Source organism: Alligator sinensis, unplaced genomic scaffold, assembly GCF_000455745.1.
Source record: "Alligator sinensis unplaced genomic scaffold, ASM45574v1 scaffold853_1, whole genome shotgun sequence".
Taxonomy (NCBI): Eukaryota; Metazoa; Chordata; order Crocodylia; family Alligatoridae; genus Alligator; species Alligator sinensis.
The window spans coordinates 2,973,826-2,992,994 of record NW_005842005.1 but is presented as its reverse complement, the minus strand read 5'-3'; the positions used below and the strand labels follow the sequence as shown (position 1 = coordinate 2,992,994).

Genomic DNA, 19,169 nt, shown 5'->3' with positions numbered 1-19,169 from the left:
ACTTCTCTAGCTGCCCCGGAGCCATCCTCTGGCTCCCCACACCCAGAGCCCCTCTTTAACACCCACACTTTCCCTTAGTTCCATTTTCCCTCTCCCCACCTACCTTTTCAGCTTCCCCATAGCTCTGGCTCCAGTCCCAGTCTCTGTGCTGGCATCGCTCCCCTGTTATGTAGGCTTTGGGCATTGTCTTCAATCAATTATGATCAATTAACCTAAAGTTACCCCCGAGCCTCAGTTCTTCAGCCCAGACCCCTGTCGTCTACCGGTTCTAATCCTGGTCCTGGTAACTTTCACTCCCTACACTTCTACTTTCTTACCTTAACCTTTCCCCAGGTGTCCCAAGTACACCAAGCACATACATACATGCCTACATACATACATATCACAACACCCAACTTAGGAACTCACCTGTGTGTATGTGCAGGTAGGTGGTAAGTGTGTGAATTAGTGAATACACGTATATATACATATATAGATATCATTGTGCGTGTGTGATATATGAATTAGTAATCCACATATGTGTATTGGATATGCACGTGTTGGTAACTGGTAACTCATTCCGTCTAAATTTGGTGTGTGTAGCATGTATGGGCTTAAACTGGTTATAGGTGTGCATGAACCTAAGCTAGTTATTTTGAACGTGTGTGTATCTGAGTTTCTAGTGCAAGTGTGTGTGTGTGTGAGTGTGTGTATATATATATATATGTATGGCATTGTGTGCATGATATATGAATTAGTGATCTGTGTCTAACTTTTGGGGTGTATAGTGTATGTGCTTGAATTGGTGATAGGTATGCATGTGCTGGTTTGTATGTGCCTGAGCTGGTAGTGTGTGTGTGTGTGTGTGCGTATGCACCTAATTGATTTGTGTGTGTTTTGTATATGTACAATTTTGTCACACCCTGTCTAACAGCACAATATTGAGATCCTGAGCCTGACCCCCCAGGGCAACAGGTGGGTTACTGACTTTTTATTTATTTATTTATTTATATATTTAATTACTGTTTTGAATGGCTAGCAGGGCTCCTTCACCTGGAAAGGTATATTATGTTGTTGTTTAGATCAAAGTGAATAAATATAGTCAGCAGACACAGCAGGCCCCATTATTTCAGAGAGATCCAAAATCCTGAGTCCTTATTCAAACTACCTCAACATTTCAATGTTTCAAAGATTAACCCACCACTAATGTAGGTGCCAGTCTCTAATTTAGGTGCCATTGAAGAATGGGAGTCTTTCTAATAACTTTAGTAGGAAGTTATTTGGGCCCTAAACTTCTTAGCATATGACTTCAGTGATGCCTATAGTATAATCCACATAGGGAGTTTTGACAAGTTGTTGTAGGCAGGGTCAGCACCATCCCCCTTCACAAACCCAGCTGCAATAACTCAACAAATCTCCCTACGTGGGATGGGGCCATGGGTGGACAGGGAGTGAGTAGGTGGTTCAGGAGTAAGATGGGCAGGTGAGGCTAGCATCATGGGGCAGTGTTGTAGGGAGGCCGTTGGCAGGGGGTGCTGTGTGGGTAAGTTGGTGTGAGGGGTGCATGTATGTGTGTGTGTGTGTGTGTGTGTGTGTGTGTGTGTGAGCGCACATGTGTGTGTGTGAGGGGGAACTGCCTGAGTGCTAGGTCCCAGGAGTGGGGCCAGGGATGAGGGGAGGGAGGAGGGGCAGGAGGCATGTGCTGTAGAGCTCACCCAGGCAGTGTGGTCCACAGCTGTCCCTGCTCGCCCGGCCCCAGCCAGCATGTACAGCTTCTGGTGGGCTTGCTTCCAGTGAAACTGCAGCTGCCTGGGTGCCTCTCTGCTCCCCTTGGATCCTCCTCCTGCTCCTTCTCCTTCCTTCCTTGGCTGGCAGGAAGCTTCAGCCCCAATGTGCAGGTATCTGGCTCCAGTTCCTTGCTGTCTTCTACCCACTCCACCTGCCTAGTGCAGTGGAGTGGGTGGAAGACAGCTGGGAACTTCCTCCCAGCCACGAGTGGTGCAGCAGGAAGAGCCGCTGGATGTAAGGGGAGTGGAGCAGCACCCCGGAGGCTGCAGCCACACTATTAGCCCCACTGGAAACTGTGCGTGCTGGCTGGGGCTACACTGGCAGGTGTAAGGTGGAGCGCAGTGTGGGTTGCCTGAGGCTAGGCTTAGCCCCATGCGAATAGCCGTGGGGCAGCTCCAAGTCAGATGGAATCAATTGGTGCCCATCTCCCACAGGCGGGATCCAGTCAGTTGGCAGCCGGATCCAGCCTATGGGCTGTATTTTGCCCACCCCCGTAAACTGCTCTGAATGAATGTGTCTTGAAAGGTCACTGAAAGTTGAAACTTCTCACTTTGGCATTTCAGTAGTGAACTAGTTTTATGAGCATGGTATTGTACAATTTTTTCCTCTTTCAGAAGGGATTCTTTCAGAGGAAGTATTGGATACAATGTTAGTAGGGTGTCTATAAATAATAGTTTTACAAAAACGGTGTATTATTAGAATTAACACAAGCATGTACCAGCAGCTACTTAAGCAATTAGTTGCAGTGGGATAGTGCATACCTAGATGAACAAAGAAAGCCTCAGATGAATTGGAAGCAGGAGGCAGTGCCTCTACTGTCCTGAAATGCACTGCCTATTGAGTCTCACTGCTGTCATTATGCTTATATATGGAAAAGGGAATCGGTCAAATCTGTGCATTTATTGAATATCATTTACACTAAATAAGAGCAGTTCAGTTTGATCCAGAACTGTGTAATAGTCATTACAAGAAGAGCTACAACACTGTGGGTGTGTCTGCACATTCACTAATGCACCATAGTTAATGTGCATTTAGTTTAGTACTTCCTTAATGAAGTACTACCTGAATGTGCAGTACCTACATTTACTGCGCAGTAGCGCTGGTGCACAGGTTTTTTGTGACAGTTGCTGCATGGTAGCATAAGAACACTGCGCAGTAGCTTATTAGCATGGTTTTTGCCCAACAAGCTATTCTGCAGTGTTATTAGGCTGCTGCACATTAAGCATCTTGTGCAGATGTGCCCACTGTGTGTAAAACAAACTTCTCATGAGAAACTGAAGGTTTTTTCTTGGTGTAATACAGGTGAGAGAAGAAGTATAGGCCTTTTGGAGCAGAATGTTGGCAGTTAACTCCAGAAAAAAATACTGTTCTGTTATCATAAGTACTGAGCATCAGTTACATCACTTCAAGGGCAAAACTGTTATAGCCACAACTAGTATGTGAAGTTATGCTGGAAAAGGAACAGCTAACGTGGGGAGCTGCTGGCCAGTGAGAAATGAGCTGACAAATTGTTTTGTGTGAAGAATGATTATTAATATTGTTTGACAAATGCCAGCATTAATGGAATGCTAAGCCTAAGAAATCAAGCTTTCCAAAGTCAGGAAATTCCAAAAGCTGAGTTGGAAGTGTGCATATGCTTTAAAGGAATACCATGAACTTGCATTTATGCCAATACTTAAATCCAAAGAAGAGAGCTTGCTTTCAAACAAATAAAGAAGCCTGTGCAGGGAAGGATGCTCAAACTACCTAGAACTAAAGGCCAGACAGTAAAAAGTGACTATAAACAAAAATGAAACACATTATTGATTTTTAGTGTCCAAACTGAGAGGAAAAAGTCCACTTTGGCCCATATTCTCAGCTGGTGTTATGTGCTATTAAAATTTATTTTAGCTGAGGATCTGTTCCTCAGGCCACAAAAAGTAGAACTTAAATTTTATAGGTACAAAGCTTTTAGGTTGAAGAGACAGCTTCCCTCCCCCAAGATAAAATTGTCAAGATAGTAAACGCTTGTCTTTTTTGTGAAAATGTTCACTATATTTTTCTACCTAAGGTACTTACTTGCATGCCCCCTGTTACTGCAATATCTTAGTACCTCAGCAGCTTTCATGTATTTGTTCTCATGACAGCTTTTGAGGAAGGGCAATGCCAACACTAGTTTAAAGTTGGGAAATTATGTTAAATGACGTATTCATATTACAAAATCTTGTAGTACAGCAGGACAATAAGATTAAACAGGGACATAAGCCCATGTCTAGCATCCTGAACACTGGGCCAAACCTCTCAATGATTTTTTTAAATTACTTATATGGCAAATAATATTATATACACAACTATAGAATTCTTTATACAACTTACAAATATTGCTCTTATGCCATACTGATGAATGCATATAGACTAAGTACAGACAGTCAAAAAGCCGGAAGTTCAGTTGATCCAATCTTTGCAGGTTGGTCGAAGCTGCTTAGATTGAATGATAATCAAGTGAACAGACGTTTAGTTTTGATTCTGGAAATGCAGCCACATGGCTGCTGTGGCACAGGCCCATAGTTGGGGGGCACTAGAGCATGCCTTCCTGCTTGGCGGAAGCAGACAGCTTGGGCCAAGGCTAGCCTGCCCACCATGCAAGTGGAGGAGGTTTGCAAGGGAGGTGGAAAAGATCCTGGGGCGCTGGGGGACTGTGAGTTAACTTGAATCTAGAGAGGATCTGGGACAGAAGTTCAATAAACCAATTTAACCTAAATCAGTTAAGTCTGATACTACATCCATCCAGGATTATCTTAGACTGGTTACGGTCATTTTGAAAGCAGTTTATGTGCACTGAACTTTTGCTGTGTTACAGATTTGAACTGGTTTCCAATCACTTTTACTGGTTCATGTGTAATTTCTGTCCCTAGCTATAAATAGTCATTCCTGCAGCTAAACCTACTCTGATATGGTGCATATTACATCTAACTTATATTGACTCTGATCCTACTAGGTTCAAGCTAGGAGAAACTTGCATCTAACATTTTTCCTCTTGGCTGTTATCAGAATGCTGGGAACAGAATACTCTCCCTTTCCCTTCCTGTTGCTGAAGTGAAAGCTGAGCTCTCCCCTCTCACTATTCTTGAGCAGCCGGGTGCTGGCAAAGACTTTCTTGATGGTTTTCCTGGTTGCTAGGAGAGCTGCTTTCAGTCCCTTGTCCAACATGGATTTTTAACGAAGGCTAAACTTTTTGTCTTCATAGTTCTTTCACTTCAACTGTTTGAGCATGGTGGAGCAATTCTCTTGGGATCCCTATAACGATGGGATCCTTTAAGTGCTTTTTTTTTTTTTTGATTGATGATTTGGTTTCTTCACTGCATTTAGTAGGGAGAATCCAATAATCATGCTATGGCAACATGGCAATCACATGCGTCTACATGTGACCACTAGCTACGTCACCATAACAGCGTGCTCCTTGGGTATAGCGTACCACTACGATGATATAGTGGCAAAATGTAACCGCGTGCTGCAAAAGGAAGTACTAAGACACAGTGCTGTACGGTGACATGTAGATGTGCCCTGTGTTCTAAGACAGCTGATTTGGTTGTCTGTGGGGATGGTGCCTTTGGAAAAATTCAGAAAGATTTCAGAAACTGGGTCAAAGAATCAAACTACAGGTCCCCAATCTAAAACCAGGTAGGTGGTGATAACCATAGCTGGATAAAAATGCATTTAATATCTTATCTAAACACTTCTTTATACAATAATTGAAGTGATTTGAGGTACTATTCCCATTCTGTACTTTGTTTCTTCATTGAAATTATCCTAAATCAACTGAACATTAATACTGTAAGAAACTACTGAAGCCCCTTCTACTACAATCATTATAACATTCAGAAAAAACAGTAGAGATGTATCAGTGTTTATACATAAATATAGACATACAGGTTACTTACTTTCTCTCTCCTTTGTACCACTCAAAGACTGGAGTAGGAACTCCCGCACCTTCACATCTTATCAATCCATTACCTCCAAGCATCACACCACTTGATTTAAGTTCCTGAATTGTGGGTGCAACTGAAAAAAAGGATTGTAAAGAAAAATTTGAAGAAAATATTTCCTGTACTATTATTTTACAGCAAGTTTGAAGTTACTTTCGAAGCTGGATATGCTACATTTTCCTTCAGTCAACCACACCCACAAATTGGTCCCTGTAAAAGCTACCCTTGAGAGCAAATACAAAGTCATTATTTTGTTGTGTGTCTCAGGTATCAAAAATAAAATCCTCTGATATGAACAAATATGCATCCATTCCAGGTTGAATACAGAATCATAGAATCATAGAAAATTAGGGTTGGAAGGGACCTCAGGTGGTCATCTAGTCCAACCCCCTGCTCAAAGCAGCACCATCCCAAATCAGATCATCCCAACCAAGGCTGCCTGGGTCTTAAAAACCTCCAAGGATGGAGATTCCACCATATCTCTGGATAACCTGTTCCAGTGTTTTACTACCCTCTTAGTGAGAAAATGTCTCCTAATATCTAACCTAAGCTTCCTTTGCTGGAACTTGAGAATATTGCTCCTTGTTCTGCCATCTGCCACCACTGAGAACAGTCCAGCTCCATTCTCTCTGGAACTCCCCTTCAGGTATTTGAAGGCTGCTACTAAGCCCCCTCTCAGTCTTTTCTTCTCCATACTAAATAAGCCCAGTTCCCCCATCCTCACCTCATGAATCATGTACCCTAATCCCCTAACCATTTTCATTGCCTTCTGCTGGACTCTCCAATTTATCCACATCCTTTCTGTAAAGGGGAGGAGGGGGGGGGGGCAGCTAAACGAAACATAGTACTCCAGATGTAGCCTCACTAGTGGTGAATAGAGGAGAATAATCACTTCCCTTGATCTGCTGGCAACGCTTCTACTAATTCAGCCCAGTATGCCGTTGGCATTCTATGCAACAAGGGCACACTGCTGGCTCACGTTCAGCTTACTGTCCACTGTAACCCCCAGGTTCTTTTCTGCAGAGCTGCTGCTTAGCCAGTCAGTTCCCAGCCTGTACTGGTACATGGGATTGCTCCATCCTAAGCACAGGACTTTGCATTTGTCTTTGTTGAACTGCATTAGCTTTCTTTTGGTCCAATCCTCCAATTTGTATAGGTCACTCAGAATCCTAGCCCTACCCTTTAGCATATCTACAACTAGTAGATGACACCAAGTGGGGGTAGCACAGGGGTAGTTGTAGACTGTTCTGTAAGGGTCTGATCCAAAACCTTTTGAAACCTAGAAAATGCATGCAGTGCAAGGTCCTACATCCTATGAAGAAAGATACCCACTGACTTTCCTGAATTGTTGGTGTAATGAATGCAGGATTCCAAGTAAGGTATACTGTATACGCTAGGGGGCATGATGGCAGCATAGTTAAGGCATTTTATGACAGCTTCACAAGCACAAGTGTGAAAATCAAGTTGAACTTGCCCAAAAGGATGCCCCCTCTTGACCAGCTGTAGTTGGGGTTCTGGTCATTTGTGCTGGGAAGTCAAAGGTGAAAAAGTCCAATACTAAGCACATCACACCCTTGTGTGCCATGGGCTTTAGAAAGCAGCATGCCTTAACCATGCTAGTTTGATGGGTCACTTAGGCTCTGGGTGACTTTTATTGGTACTAAAGGATAAATTCCCTTTCACAACTATTTTAAACATATAATAAGCCTGACATTCCCCAATATTTTCCACTGCTGCTATTGCATCCCAATTTACTTTGCCTCTTTCACATCATTTTTTTTCCCACAACAAGACATTTAAAAGAATAGTACAGTATTTTAAATTTACAGCAGCAGAAAAATAAAAGTAAGAGTCAATCCCCCATTTACAAGGGAAATCCAGTATTAAGGTAAAAAATAAAAAACTTGCTGAATTGCATAGGAAGAAGGTTAACAAAAGGAAAACCTGAACAAATAAGCAATTGCGCTCTTCCTGGAATTTGTTCTGTATCTTCTATTTTTAAACATAAATTATGTGCATCATAAAATGCTATAAAAACAAAACCACACAACTTATAAATAAAAACCCATTAATTTTTTGAAGCAATTTTCCAGATTGTTGCTCTAAGGTGCTTATATACACAAAATGCTGACTCTCTCTCATTCTGTTTCTTTCATAATCACACTCATCCTTCTGCTTGTCATGTTAAGAGGCCATAATCTTTTACGATAGCCAACTACTGCTGAAGAAGCAACAGTTATATTAAACAGGAGATTCATAACAAAGTTCTTTATGCAGGCAGGTCAGTTTTGTTATGCTATTTATGTGCCAGTAGGGACATAGCTCAGTACAAATATGAATACATGAATTCCTTTAAAAGTACATGAGGTAAAATTATGATGTATTGTAATGGAATAACCATAAAGCAAGTGTTAACATGAAGTCTCCTAACTTATAGGCAGAAAAGATGCACAAAACCTGCACTTTATCTGGTAAGAATTATTCCCAAAGGAGGGCACAATCCAGGTACCTTTGAAGCCAATGGGAGTCTTTCCAGTGACATAATAATATATGAATCAGTGCAATTATATTATCTGAAAACTTTGCATTTCAGCAGCAGTTAGACATATTGCAGTTTGAGAGCATTATCAGATTCAAATACAGAGTAAAAGAGGAAAACTGTTAACTCAGCCACTAACTTCTGGTTCAACCTTGGACATAATCTCTCTATGCTTCTATATATCAAGTTATCATTACAGAAACCTGTGATATCCCATCCAATTTAATATCAAATTGGAGTCTGGGTGTCAAAGGAAGCCAAGAATCAGATTCTAGCAATATAAGCACGCAGCCCTATGTTTAGTAAAAGCATAAAGGAAAGTTACATTTTAAGGGGAGCCTTTGTCCTCCCCTCCCCAAGGGTATAAGGAGCAGAACTTACAGCTGTTCAGTTCTTTTGCTGTGCACAATTAAATGAAAAGTTTCTGAGCTGCGGGGAAGGAGGGTGGCTCATAGATCCAGAAGTAGAGAACCTCTTGCAGAACCACAACTACCATAAGGTAGGGAATTGTTTCTCTTTCCTCATAAGTGCCATACTGAGTCAGACAATCACCAATTTCTCAGATAGTGACTCTAGCAGATGCTTTAGAGGGAGAATATATATATATATATACACACAGGGAACATCTATGTAATCTATGCACTGTCATACCCTTTCTGGCATCTGTACGTGTATTCAACTAAATAATAATGATAGAACTGCTCCCTCTTAGGCCCTGCTCTTCATCCTGCCACTGGTAAAGATAAAAGGATCATGTTACTGTTCTGCAGATCTCAAGCACCGCAACCCTCCTGAGACATAGTATCGAGGCAGTCAGAGCCTTGGTTAAATGAACACTCACATGAGCCAAGAGATTAAATTTAATATTACATGCTGTTCTGATACAAACCATTTTATACAATCTACAATCCACTTTGATAATCTGAGTGGAAACTGGTCTGTTTTTTGGCTCTGCTTCCAAAAGACACAATAGCCTAGGGGATCTGTGAAGCATCTTATTCAACTCAAATGGTATAAGATAGCTTTCTTAACATCCACATATGAAGGTATGCTTCACTCTGAAATGAATGATATCTTGAGAAACAACACATGCAAGTGTGTAATTAGTGATATGAAAGTCCAGGGCCACTTCTGAAATAAATTTGGGATGAAGTTGTATTGTTACTCCGCCTGAATGAAATACCATGTATATTGGATGACATGAGAGCTTTTCTTTTGCTTGCCTAGTTACTTTAGTTTTTCCTTCTTCAAGTATTCACACATGGATAGCAAGTTGAATTGAAGTGATTGTCAGTAAAAAGGCTACCTTCACTGATAAATGATGGAGTAAGCAAGATGGCAGTTCTAATGTTAGATACATCAACACTGAAAGAACTAAATTTAAGTTCCCTGAATGTACTGGAGGATACACGAGGTAGTTTTTCAGAAATCTATTAACTGCTTGATGGGAGAAAATGAAGATACCTTGAATTAATAGACTGCAAACTGAGATTACTAAATGAACCTTAATTAATTAAACTTAAAGATAGACTCATATGCTTTAAAATTAACAAGTAGCAGAGAACAAATGGAATGTGGACTGCCTCAGGTCACAGTTTTTCCCAGCAGCTCAGTATGAGAAAACAAGCTCACACTCTGTTCTTTATAGTCTCAGAGCAGAGGACATCTTACACTGAAACTCCACCGAACAACTTCTCTTGAGATATTTCATCCAGATGCTACCCTTGGGAGGTTTCAACCTGTGGCTCCCTCCAGCAGGGGGTGGGAATTCTGAAGGGGGCATATTTCGCTTCCTGCTTGGCTGGAGCAGTAGAGTTCAGTGAGCAACCATGTCTCCTGGGTGAAGGGGTGGGACAAGGCACCTGGAAGGACTATACTACAACCCCACTCAGAACAGAATGTGTCCAGACATTTGCTCTCCCAGGAGTAATTTAACCCTGTTGTTCCTGGGTTCTCTCCTGGAGTGGCTATTTTTGCTCTAGGAGAAAAATCCTGAACATCTGTATACTTGTGTTTTCTCCTGGGACAACAGCAACTTTATCAAGGAGAACCTGAAGGTCTATATGTGGCCTATGTCTACTGCCTGAATGAGGCAACTGTATTAGGTAGCTGGTGCACAAGATTTGAAAACCAGAATTTGCAAAGCCATGCCATATCTTTTTGGGTTATTTGAGCCCTGTTGCATCTGATCTTCCCCATGACTCTGGGAATCATTACAAATAAGAGGAAAGACATGTATCAGCTGAGAAAACTGCTGAATTAGAAAGGCATCAATCATTTATTGATCTTGCACGTGTTCCTCCCCAAACTCATAGAAAGGGCATGGTGCCATATATTTGATAGCAAGCACATCAACATGAGGAACACCTTCTTCTCCTCCTCCTCCTCCTCAAGACAAATACTTGTTAAAGACTTGGATCAGAATTGACTATTATAGGCGCTGTGTGAACTGAAGGCTTCCCTGCTCAGATGTTCTGTTAAATCTTTGGCTTCTGCAGGGAGATGACAAACATAAAATGTACTTAAATTACAACACACCACTCCCAGGACAGGAAAATTTCATGACACAGAAGTCTTAATCTTGTACCCCCTGCTTCTTTATGTAACGCCTTGATCAGGATTTGAACTGTTCTTCCCTTCAGAAGTAATGGGAAAGACTTGTCCTGTAAGCTGCAAGCTCATTGCTAGGATGTTAATATGGTGCCTGCTATCTGCATGAGGCCATAATCCTTTTGTTTATAGTTGACCTAGGTGCACCTCAACCTCTTTTGTAGGCATCAGTGATTAAACTCTTGGTAGTCTTGATAAGAGAAAAAGGTATATCTAGGTTCGCCTTTCCTGGTTGGCCCAGGAGAGAATGCTTTCCAGAACTCTTCTGGAAGTAAGGTAGCCCAGGGAGCCAGCTGGTTGAGGACTCTAAATCCTCAGAGTTCTCTAGGCAGGGGTGGGGGGTGTTGCAGTGTGCGCCATGTGGGACTGTCTTTGAGCAAGAGACCTTGGGAAAAACCCTCAGTACTTTCAGCTACAGCAGGGAGCCTGGAAGCCCTGAGAGTTGTTGAGTCAGAACATCCAGAGCTGAAAAACTCTCTCCTGACCAGCTAGGGGCTAAGCCCTATTTGCACCTGGGACTCCCAAGATTTTGAGGTTAGCCACTCTATGACAGAAACTTGACAGCCCTGGAAACCATCGGAGCCTTTGGGAACCTAGAAGCTCTTTCCAGCTTTCCTCTGTTCAACACTTATATTATTCACTGTACTAGTGATCTCTAACTTTGGGTTAAAAAATTAAGAATGATGGGGGCACTACAGAACTACCTGGGACAGGATTAACAGTGTCTATTGGACGCATCTAATACCTGTTCACTTAGGTGCTCATAAGATAGGAGCATTTTTCTTATTTACTCAGTACGATTATTTCCTTTTGTTGTTCAATGCCGTTTTGAGCTAAAGATAATTAAGGGTTCTTGATGCAAAATTTCAACATCTGCAGGTGCTAGCTATGAAGCCACTACTACTTGGCAGCTATAGAGCTTAGTCAAGACCTATCTTTTCAGAGACAACAGTCATAGAGATAGTAGTCATAATGTTTTTCTCCCAATGCCCAAGTCAGACCTGATAATATTACACATGAAAAATTGTCAGAATAATCATAGCATGCACCAATGACCTGGGTGGAGGGGGGCATTTAAAATGTCATGTATAACTCCTGCATACAGAATTTGTTGTATGAGGCACCAGTAAGCAGATGCAATCCATATCTGAGAACACTGGAGGATAATTGAGATACCAGGAGGGGACCAAATGGCAGAACTGCGTATGTATGCAAGGTCTTCATTTTGGATACCATCCTAATGTTGGTCAGTGTTTATCTGTCCATGGGGAAGGAAGGAACATCTGATTATTATGTTTACATTGGAAATAGGAGCACTAATCAATATCCCCTGTTTTTCCATCTGCTTTCTACATGAGCTCATTTATACCATTCAAGATCTTCCTACCTCGGTTTCTCCACTGTCATTTTAGGTACAGGATTTACTTATTACACAATGATGTTATGAGGCTTTATTTATTGGTCCATATAAGACAGATTAATGACATGGCACTCTGAACTTCCTGCATAAAAAGATGATTCCCTGAAGCTCTATAGTAACAAAAGAAGCATTTTTGTCAAATAAGGAACAAGCTCTAAGTAAAATAGTCGTAGCCTCTTGGGAATTTACCAGAACGGTTGCAGATCATGTGTGGAATCAATCATCCAAATTAAGTAAGAAATCAGTCAATCAAGCAATAGGAATAACTCTAGTCAGGGCACATAACACTGAGGAAAAAGAACCTCTCTCAAAATTATGTATTAGAGATGAGATCATGACAGTCTGGTAGAGGCAAAATACATGAAAGGCAGGCAAAAGGATATGAGACAAATGAAGATTTTTCTTATTCTAGAAAAGTATCCATGTTCAGACCACAGAGAAAGAATCTCAAAACTAGCTCGTTCTATGGTTCCCCATCATAGCTATCTGATAAACTTACCTTGCCTAGGAGCAGTCCTGACAAAAGAAGCAGGTAGCTCCACATAGCTTCCCCACTAAATCAGAAGCAAGGTAAATAAGTCTGTGTGGCATTACAGGTAGATTAATTAACATGGGGCTGGATTAACTGAAACAGTCATTCACCATTGCTAATTAGCAGGGATGTGCGAAGCAGGCCCTATTCGATTCGGATTCAGCCTGAATCGGGGACAGTGATTCAATTTGTTGATTCGGATCACTGTCCTTGATTCAATTTGGCTGAATCTGAAGATTTGATTCTGATTCGGAGAATCAGAGGTTTGGACACGTACACAGCTTTAAATGTTTTTTCTACATACCTTGAGGTACCAATGCAACTTGTGAATGCTGCAATGCTGGGGTGCATGGAGCATCCCACAGGAGTGGGAGTGTGTGTGTGTGTGTGTGTGTGTGTGTGTGTGTGTAGGCAATCAGCCATGGGGGGAGGCCGAGGTGCCCCCCCCCAGACCCAGGAGGCACCAGTCGTGAAGCTGGGAGGAGGCACAAGGGCCCCCCCCCCCAAATGTGTTCCCTGGCAGACCTGGTAGTTCACTGGAAGTGCTTCTTGTCCACTTCCGGGTCTGCTGCCAAGCACACTGGGGAGCCCCCTGTACTCCTATGGGACGCTCCATGAGCCCCAGTATTGCAGCATTCATGAGCTGCACCTGGTACCTAGAGGCATGTAGAAAAAACATTTAAAGCTGCCTCTATGTCCAAATCTCCCAATCTTTCCAAATCTCTCTGAATTGATTCTGAGGGTTCCAATTCAATTTGGAGATTAAAAGGTCCTCTGATTCAATTCAGATTTGGAGATTTGGCCAACAAATTGGACCGAATCTCCACCAAATCGAATCAGGGACCAAAGCTTCACACAGCCCTACTAATTAGCTCATCTGAATCACTACGTGGACATGGGTATTAGGGCTGTGTGCAGCTTCAGTCCCTGATTTGATTCGGTGGAGATTCGGCCTGATTCAGTGGCTGAATCTCTGAATCCAAATCTAATCAGGAGACCTTTTAGTCTCTTTGAATTGAATTGGAACCCTCTGAATCAATTTGGAAAGATTTGGAGATTCAGACAAAGACACAGCTTTAAATGTTTTTCTATATACCTCAAGGTACCAGCTAGATCGTGAATGATGAGATGCTGGAGCAGATGGAGCATCCAGAAGCACTTCTGGTCCAATTCTGGGTCCACTGGGGGGCATGTAGGGGGCCTCCCCACATTTCCCTGGTGTGGTGACTGGTGCCTCCTGGGTCTGGGGGGGGATTAGGGTCCCCCCAGGGCCACTCACCGAGCTGGAAGGGCACCAGGGGACCCCTGCCGTGTGCTCCCCAGTGGACCTGGAAGTGGATCAGAAGTACTTCTGGTCCACTTCTGGGTTTGCTGCTGAGCATGTGGGGGGCCCCACCATGCTCCTGTGGGATGCTCCATCCACTCCAGCACCACAGTGTTCATGAGCTGTGCCTAGTACCTTGAGGTATGTAGAAAAAAAATTTGAAGCTGTGTCTATGGCCAAATCGCTTATTTGGCATCTAATCTTCAGATTTGGATTTGGCTGAATTGAATTGGGGACAGTGATCTGAATCAACAAATCAAATCACTTTCCCTGATTCGGGCCAAATCCAAATCAAATATGGCCTGTTTTGCACACCCCTAATGGCTACACGGCTTCTGGATTCAGAGGAATAGTGGAAGATGTCTGTGTGTGCCAGGCATAGTGAGTTTACCAAGGAGACATAGTCTAATAGCTCAAAAACTACTTCCCCTGATGCAAACCATACTTTCCACATTGCTGGGTACCTTTGCTATCTCTGCAATATGAGCAAATGATGTGTTAGTTTTTCTGTCCAGAGAAGAGGAATCATCTTTTTCTTATTCATTTACAGCCATTTAAGCTTAAATTATCTTTAAATTTTAATAAAAAGCCTTAATGCTAGCACACACCAGTTGGCCAGCATTAGTCCTTATGAATCAGGCAGATGTGAAAGTGCAAAGAAAAGAAAGAATTCTGTTTTTAAAGCACTGAGATAAAATGCTTTGATTTTTCTGAATGATTTATTCCCTGGTATCTGTCTTACAGGGAATTTCAACATTTTTTGTTTTCATTCCAAATTGACATAAAAACAAAATGTGTAATATCCAAATTCTGCACAAGATGGAATGATTGTTTTCCTCCCAGCTTTAAAATTGACGCTAGATACTCCACCTGTGTTATATTCAGTTTTTTGTAGTTCCTTAAGGACAGACATCTTTCCCATTCTCTAGTAGAGAAAAAAGTAAGTTTACGTGGTGCAGTTACATTTCTGGTGAATTGACTGGTAATGTACCAAGCCAAAATGTATTAGCTCCTGCTGCTTTCATTGGTGTGGAAGACTGTAAATAACTGGACAAAATTACAGCTCTAAAATACCTGCTGCCTTCTGGTTGGTGACGTTTGTTTCAGCAGAGAACCAAAAGACAAAAACAAGTTAGAGATTTATTGGGTCTCCAGCTGTATCAATATGAATTAAATGGTTCACTGTTTTTCCAGCTAGTCACCGAAGACTTATTTCTTAAACAGAGATTCATGATTTTATATTTTTACTGATGTCAGTCATGCTGAAATGTGTAAATGTGGATAATCTGGATTTACTGGACAGTGGCTGACATCTTCATCTCATAAGTCAAAATTTGCAAATTTTTTTAGCTTATATCAAAGCAGTTTGCTCCCTACTGAGTTGTGCATGTGTAGCTTTGTAACAAAGCAAGTCTAACAATTTGAAGGGGTTTGTGTGGGGAGGGAGGGGGGTGATTGATTCTACCTTTTCTCACTCTACTCTACTTTTGTCTTACTTCATAGATAAGGAAACTGAGATCAGTAGGACTGATTTTCTAGTAAAGTTATTATAAGAGAAGTAAGAGTAGCAGAGTGTATTGACCCAATTCTTCTCATGCCTGAAGCATTAGGGTTATACTGAGCTATTTAGGCAAACTCCTGCTTGGGGTCATGTGAAGTTACAACACCCCAGAGGTTGCCCAAAGCAGCACCAATTTTAGGGCAAAACAAATGCTTTCTGCTGTTTCTAAGTAGTGCAAAGGTTATAAGTTTGTTACTGTATCCCTTTTGAGCTACAGCTTTCAACCATCTTGCCATGGGTCAGCTGGCATGCAAGTGGGACACAGCCATGCTCCTGTGCTCTTCCTGCCTTCTTGCCTTATTTGTATGTAGCTCAGAAAAAAAAGCCAGTGTGGAGGCTCTGTGGGCTCTCCCACCCTTCATACCTATATGAAAGCCAAGTAGATTCTGGCCTTTTGAAATTACTGATGGGAAATGATTTAAGTTTCACTGAATCCAAAGAGCAATTAAAACCTTTTAAAACTCTTGGCAGATTTCCTGTGAGGCCATTAGAAATGTTCTAATTGATATTAATATTATTTCCTGCAAACAAATACAGTAAGTAATCCTACATCATGCCAAACAACATTGTATCAGACAAACAAACTGCTCAGATGTTGACATTATTATTATTATTTATTGAAACTATAGCAACACTCAATAATATTTAATGTCAAATAAAATGTTTTTATTTAGGAGTTATTAAAATGACTTCAAAACTGTTAGTGAACACCATCCTGTTAACTTAGTGTTACTGCTAAGTGATTCCTGATATAATCAGGTCATTGATAAAATACAGAGATGATACTGAAGATATGAGAATGCCCCCCTCCCTCATAAGAATGAGTCAATAAAGTCAAACTTAGAGGACTAGGTGCAGTAAAACAAGAACTATAATACAGAAAAAGTCCAAATCAATGAGGTTTGGTGAGCTTTTGAGGGCTGCATGGGCAGCCCTAGCCCTTGACAGTTGCCCCACCCCCTTGTCACCAACTTGGGACTGGAAGTCCCACCCATAACCCCTGACCTTTGCCACCAGAAGTCCCTCCCCTAGCCCCCCAAAATACTCCATTTGGGAGGGGGAGGTTGCCATCTTAGAACCAAGGGAAAAAAAAACAAATCATACACTAAAAGTCAAACACAAATTCTAAGTTTAATTATAAAAAATATTGTTGTCATGATCTGTGTTTGTGTACAGTATATAGAGGTGATTGCATAATAACTCAAAAATAAGTTCTTAGTCTTTTATATTGTGTGTGTAGCAGGGGCATAGGGTATGTTAGGGGGTTGTGTATATGTGGTTGTGGGGGCAGGGTGTAGGTGTGTAGCATTTGTGGGGTGTGGGGACCTCCCCTGCCACACTCCCCATATTGTGCAGCAGCAGGCTGGGGCACTGGTGCCCGGCTCTGGACAGTGCTGCATATCGCAGTGAGGAGCGCAGCCCCCACCAGGCAGTTTGTATCACTGGTGCTCCCTGCACTCAAGCAGCATGAAAGGGAAGCCACAGGCACACGAGCTGGCTGCCTTCCCTGCCCCAGCCAGCTCTAACATATGGGACTTCCCTGCTGCTGCTTGAGTGCAGGGAGCACAGGTGATACAGACTGCCTAGCGGGGGGATGTGCTCCTCTCTGCGATGTGCAGCACTGTCCAGAGCTGGGCACCAGCACCCCAAACACCCCTGGCTGCTGCTGCACCTTGGGGGAAGTGTGGGAGGGGGTCCCCACACTCCTCCCACCCTTCCTCACACCCACGCTGCCAAGCCAAGCTCTGCACTGTTGCCGCTCCCTTGGGCATGGGCTCCTAGCTGCCACCAGCCCCATGCTCTCACTCCTGCCCAGCTGCAGCCCCATCCCCACCCTGCTCCCACTGCTTTCCTACCTGCTGCCCACCTGCAACAAGCGAGTGGGGCATGGGGAAGTCTGAAGCAGTGGCAGCACCACCAGCAATCCCACCAGGAAGTCACTGCTGTTTGGGCATGGCCCTTCCACCCACGAGTGTGGGAGTGAGGTGCAATAAGGTATGTTGTGGGGTGTACACGCGGGTGCCTTGCTCCCACCCTCTTGGGTGGAAGGGCTGGGCAGGGCACAATTCCTTGGTGGTGCTGTGGGCCAGATGAAAGTGCTTGGCAGGCTGGATCCAGCCTATGGGCTGTACTTTGCTCACCCCTACCTTAGCATCTCTGTCTTCTTCACACAACCTCTTAGAAGTTTGAACTAAACTATAGGCAGTCCTCGGACTTACAACACAATTGGTTCCTGAAAACTGTGTCTTAAGTCGAAACGTTGGAACTCGGAACCAATTTTTTCATAAGAAACAAGGTTATAAATGGGGAATTGGTTCCTGAACCAAGGCCCGATACCCTATTTTCACCAAAAATACCCCATAATTTTGTACTCGATCAATTATAGATGAGTAATATAGCTACATTAATGTATTTATATTGTAAATAGCAATCATATTGATTTGGAAGGACTTCTTTGAGGTGACTTTGCTGGACTTTTTGAAAGGCTCTTGGTTGGACTTTTTGAAGGGTTCTTGGTTGGAGTCTTCTCAGGAGTCTTGGCTGCAGGTTTATTTGGAGTCTTGTCTGCTTTCTTAAAGAAAGTGTCCAAGGAAGTTTAGACAGATGTTCTTCAGAGAGATGAGCAACGCAGTGAACTTGTTTGCTGGCGTGGTGTTGCATCGGATCAAGGGTTGTAAGTCGAAATTGACATCATAACGTTGAAACAGAGTGTCCATTTATAAATGTTGTCAGTGCAAAATGTTGTAACTCAAAACATTCTAAGTTGAGGGCTGCCTGTATTGGTTTGTGCAACAGGCCAAGCATTTCTTTTTACACTATGCTGTCAGGTATTTATTTGAAAGACTCTACACAGCTTAGAGGACTTCACTATATACATAATAAAAAATACACAAGTGAGCAACAAACAAATGCATGTGCTCAGAGGTATAACAAATCAGTAAAGATTAAAGCTGTTTTACTTAGTGAGCTGAACTGAGAGAAGGAGGGTGATAGCTGCAAACAATACCCTAGAGGAAATGCTAATTGAATTGTTAATATTCTCATTATGGTAAACATAATAATAAAATTTAACAATTAAATTATACAAGGCTTTTTGTTGACAATAATTTATAATAATAAAATTAACTTAAATTGTAAAAGAATGTAGGCAATGTAGAGATTAAAGAATAATACAAAATAAAAGATACTATGCTATTACTGGTATATCCATCAATTCTGGTATATGGCTTTTGTGACTCAGAGCAGCACTCCCTCTTTTTCAGGTCCTGATGAAGAGTTCATAAATTTATAGCAAGTGTTTTAATTATTAACCTTTAATTAAATGAACAGAACTTGTATGAAAGACTGAAGTTAAAGAGGAATAAACATTCTGATGACCAGAGAGGGACTCAAGCATATTCTTTACATCTTTGCTGATTTGGGGCCTTCATTATACACTTCTTAGCTGGTC

At 42.2% G+C, this 19,169-nt stretch overlaps 1 protein-coding gene across 1 annotated transcript in view; it reads right to left on the bottom strand.

The window, feature by feature from the left end:
* NEGR1 (neuronal growth regulator 1) overlaps nt 1–19,169 on the bottom strand; it is a gene marked incomplete at its 3' end in the record, with an annotated part of 512,959 nt that overhangs the window by 6,696 nt on the left and 487,094 nt on the right. Inside the window, exon 5 of the mRNA XM_025201814.1 lies at nt 5,688–5,808. Coding sequence (XP_025057599.1) covers nt 5,688–5,808 — 121 coding nt within the window. The remainder of the gene's footprint in view (nt 1–5,687; nt 5,809–19,169) is intronic.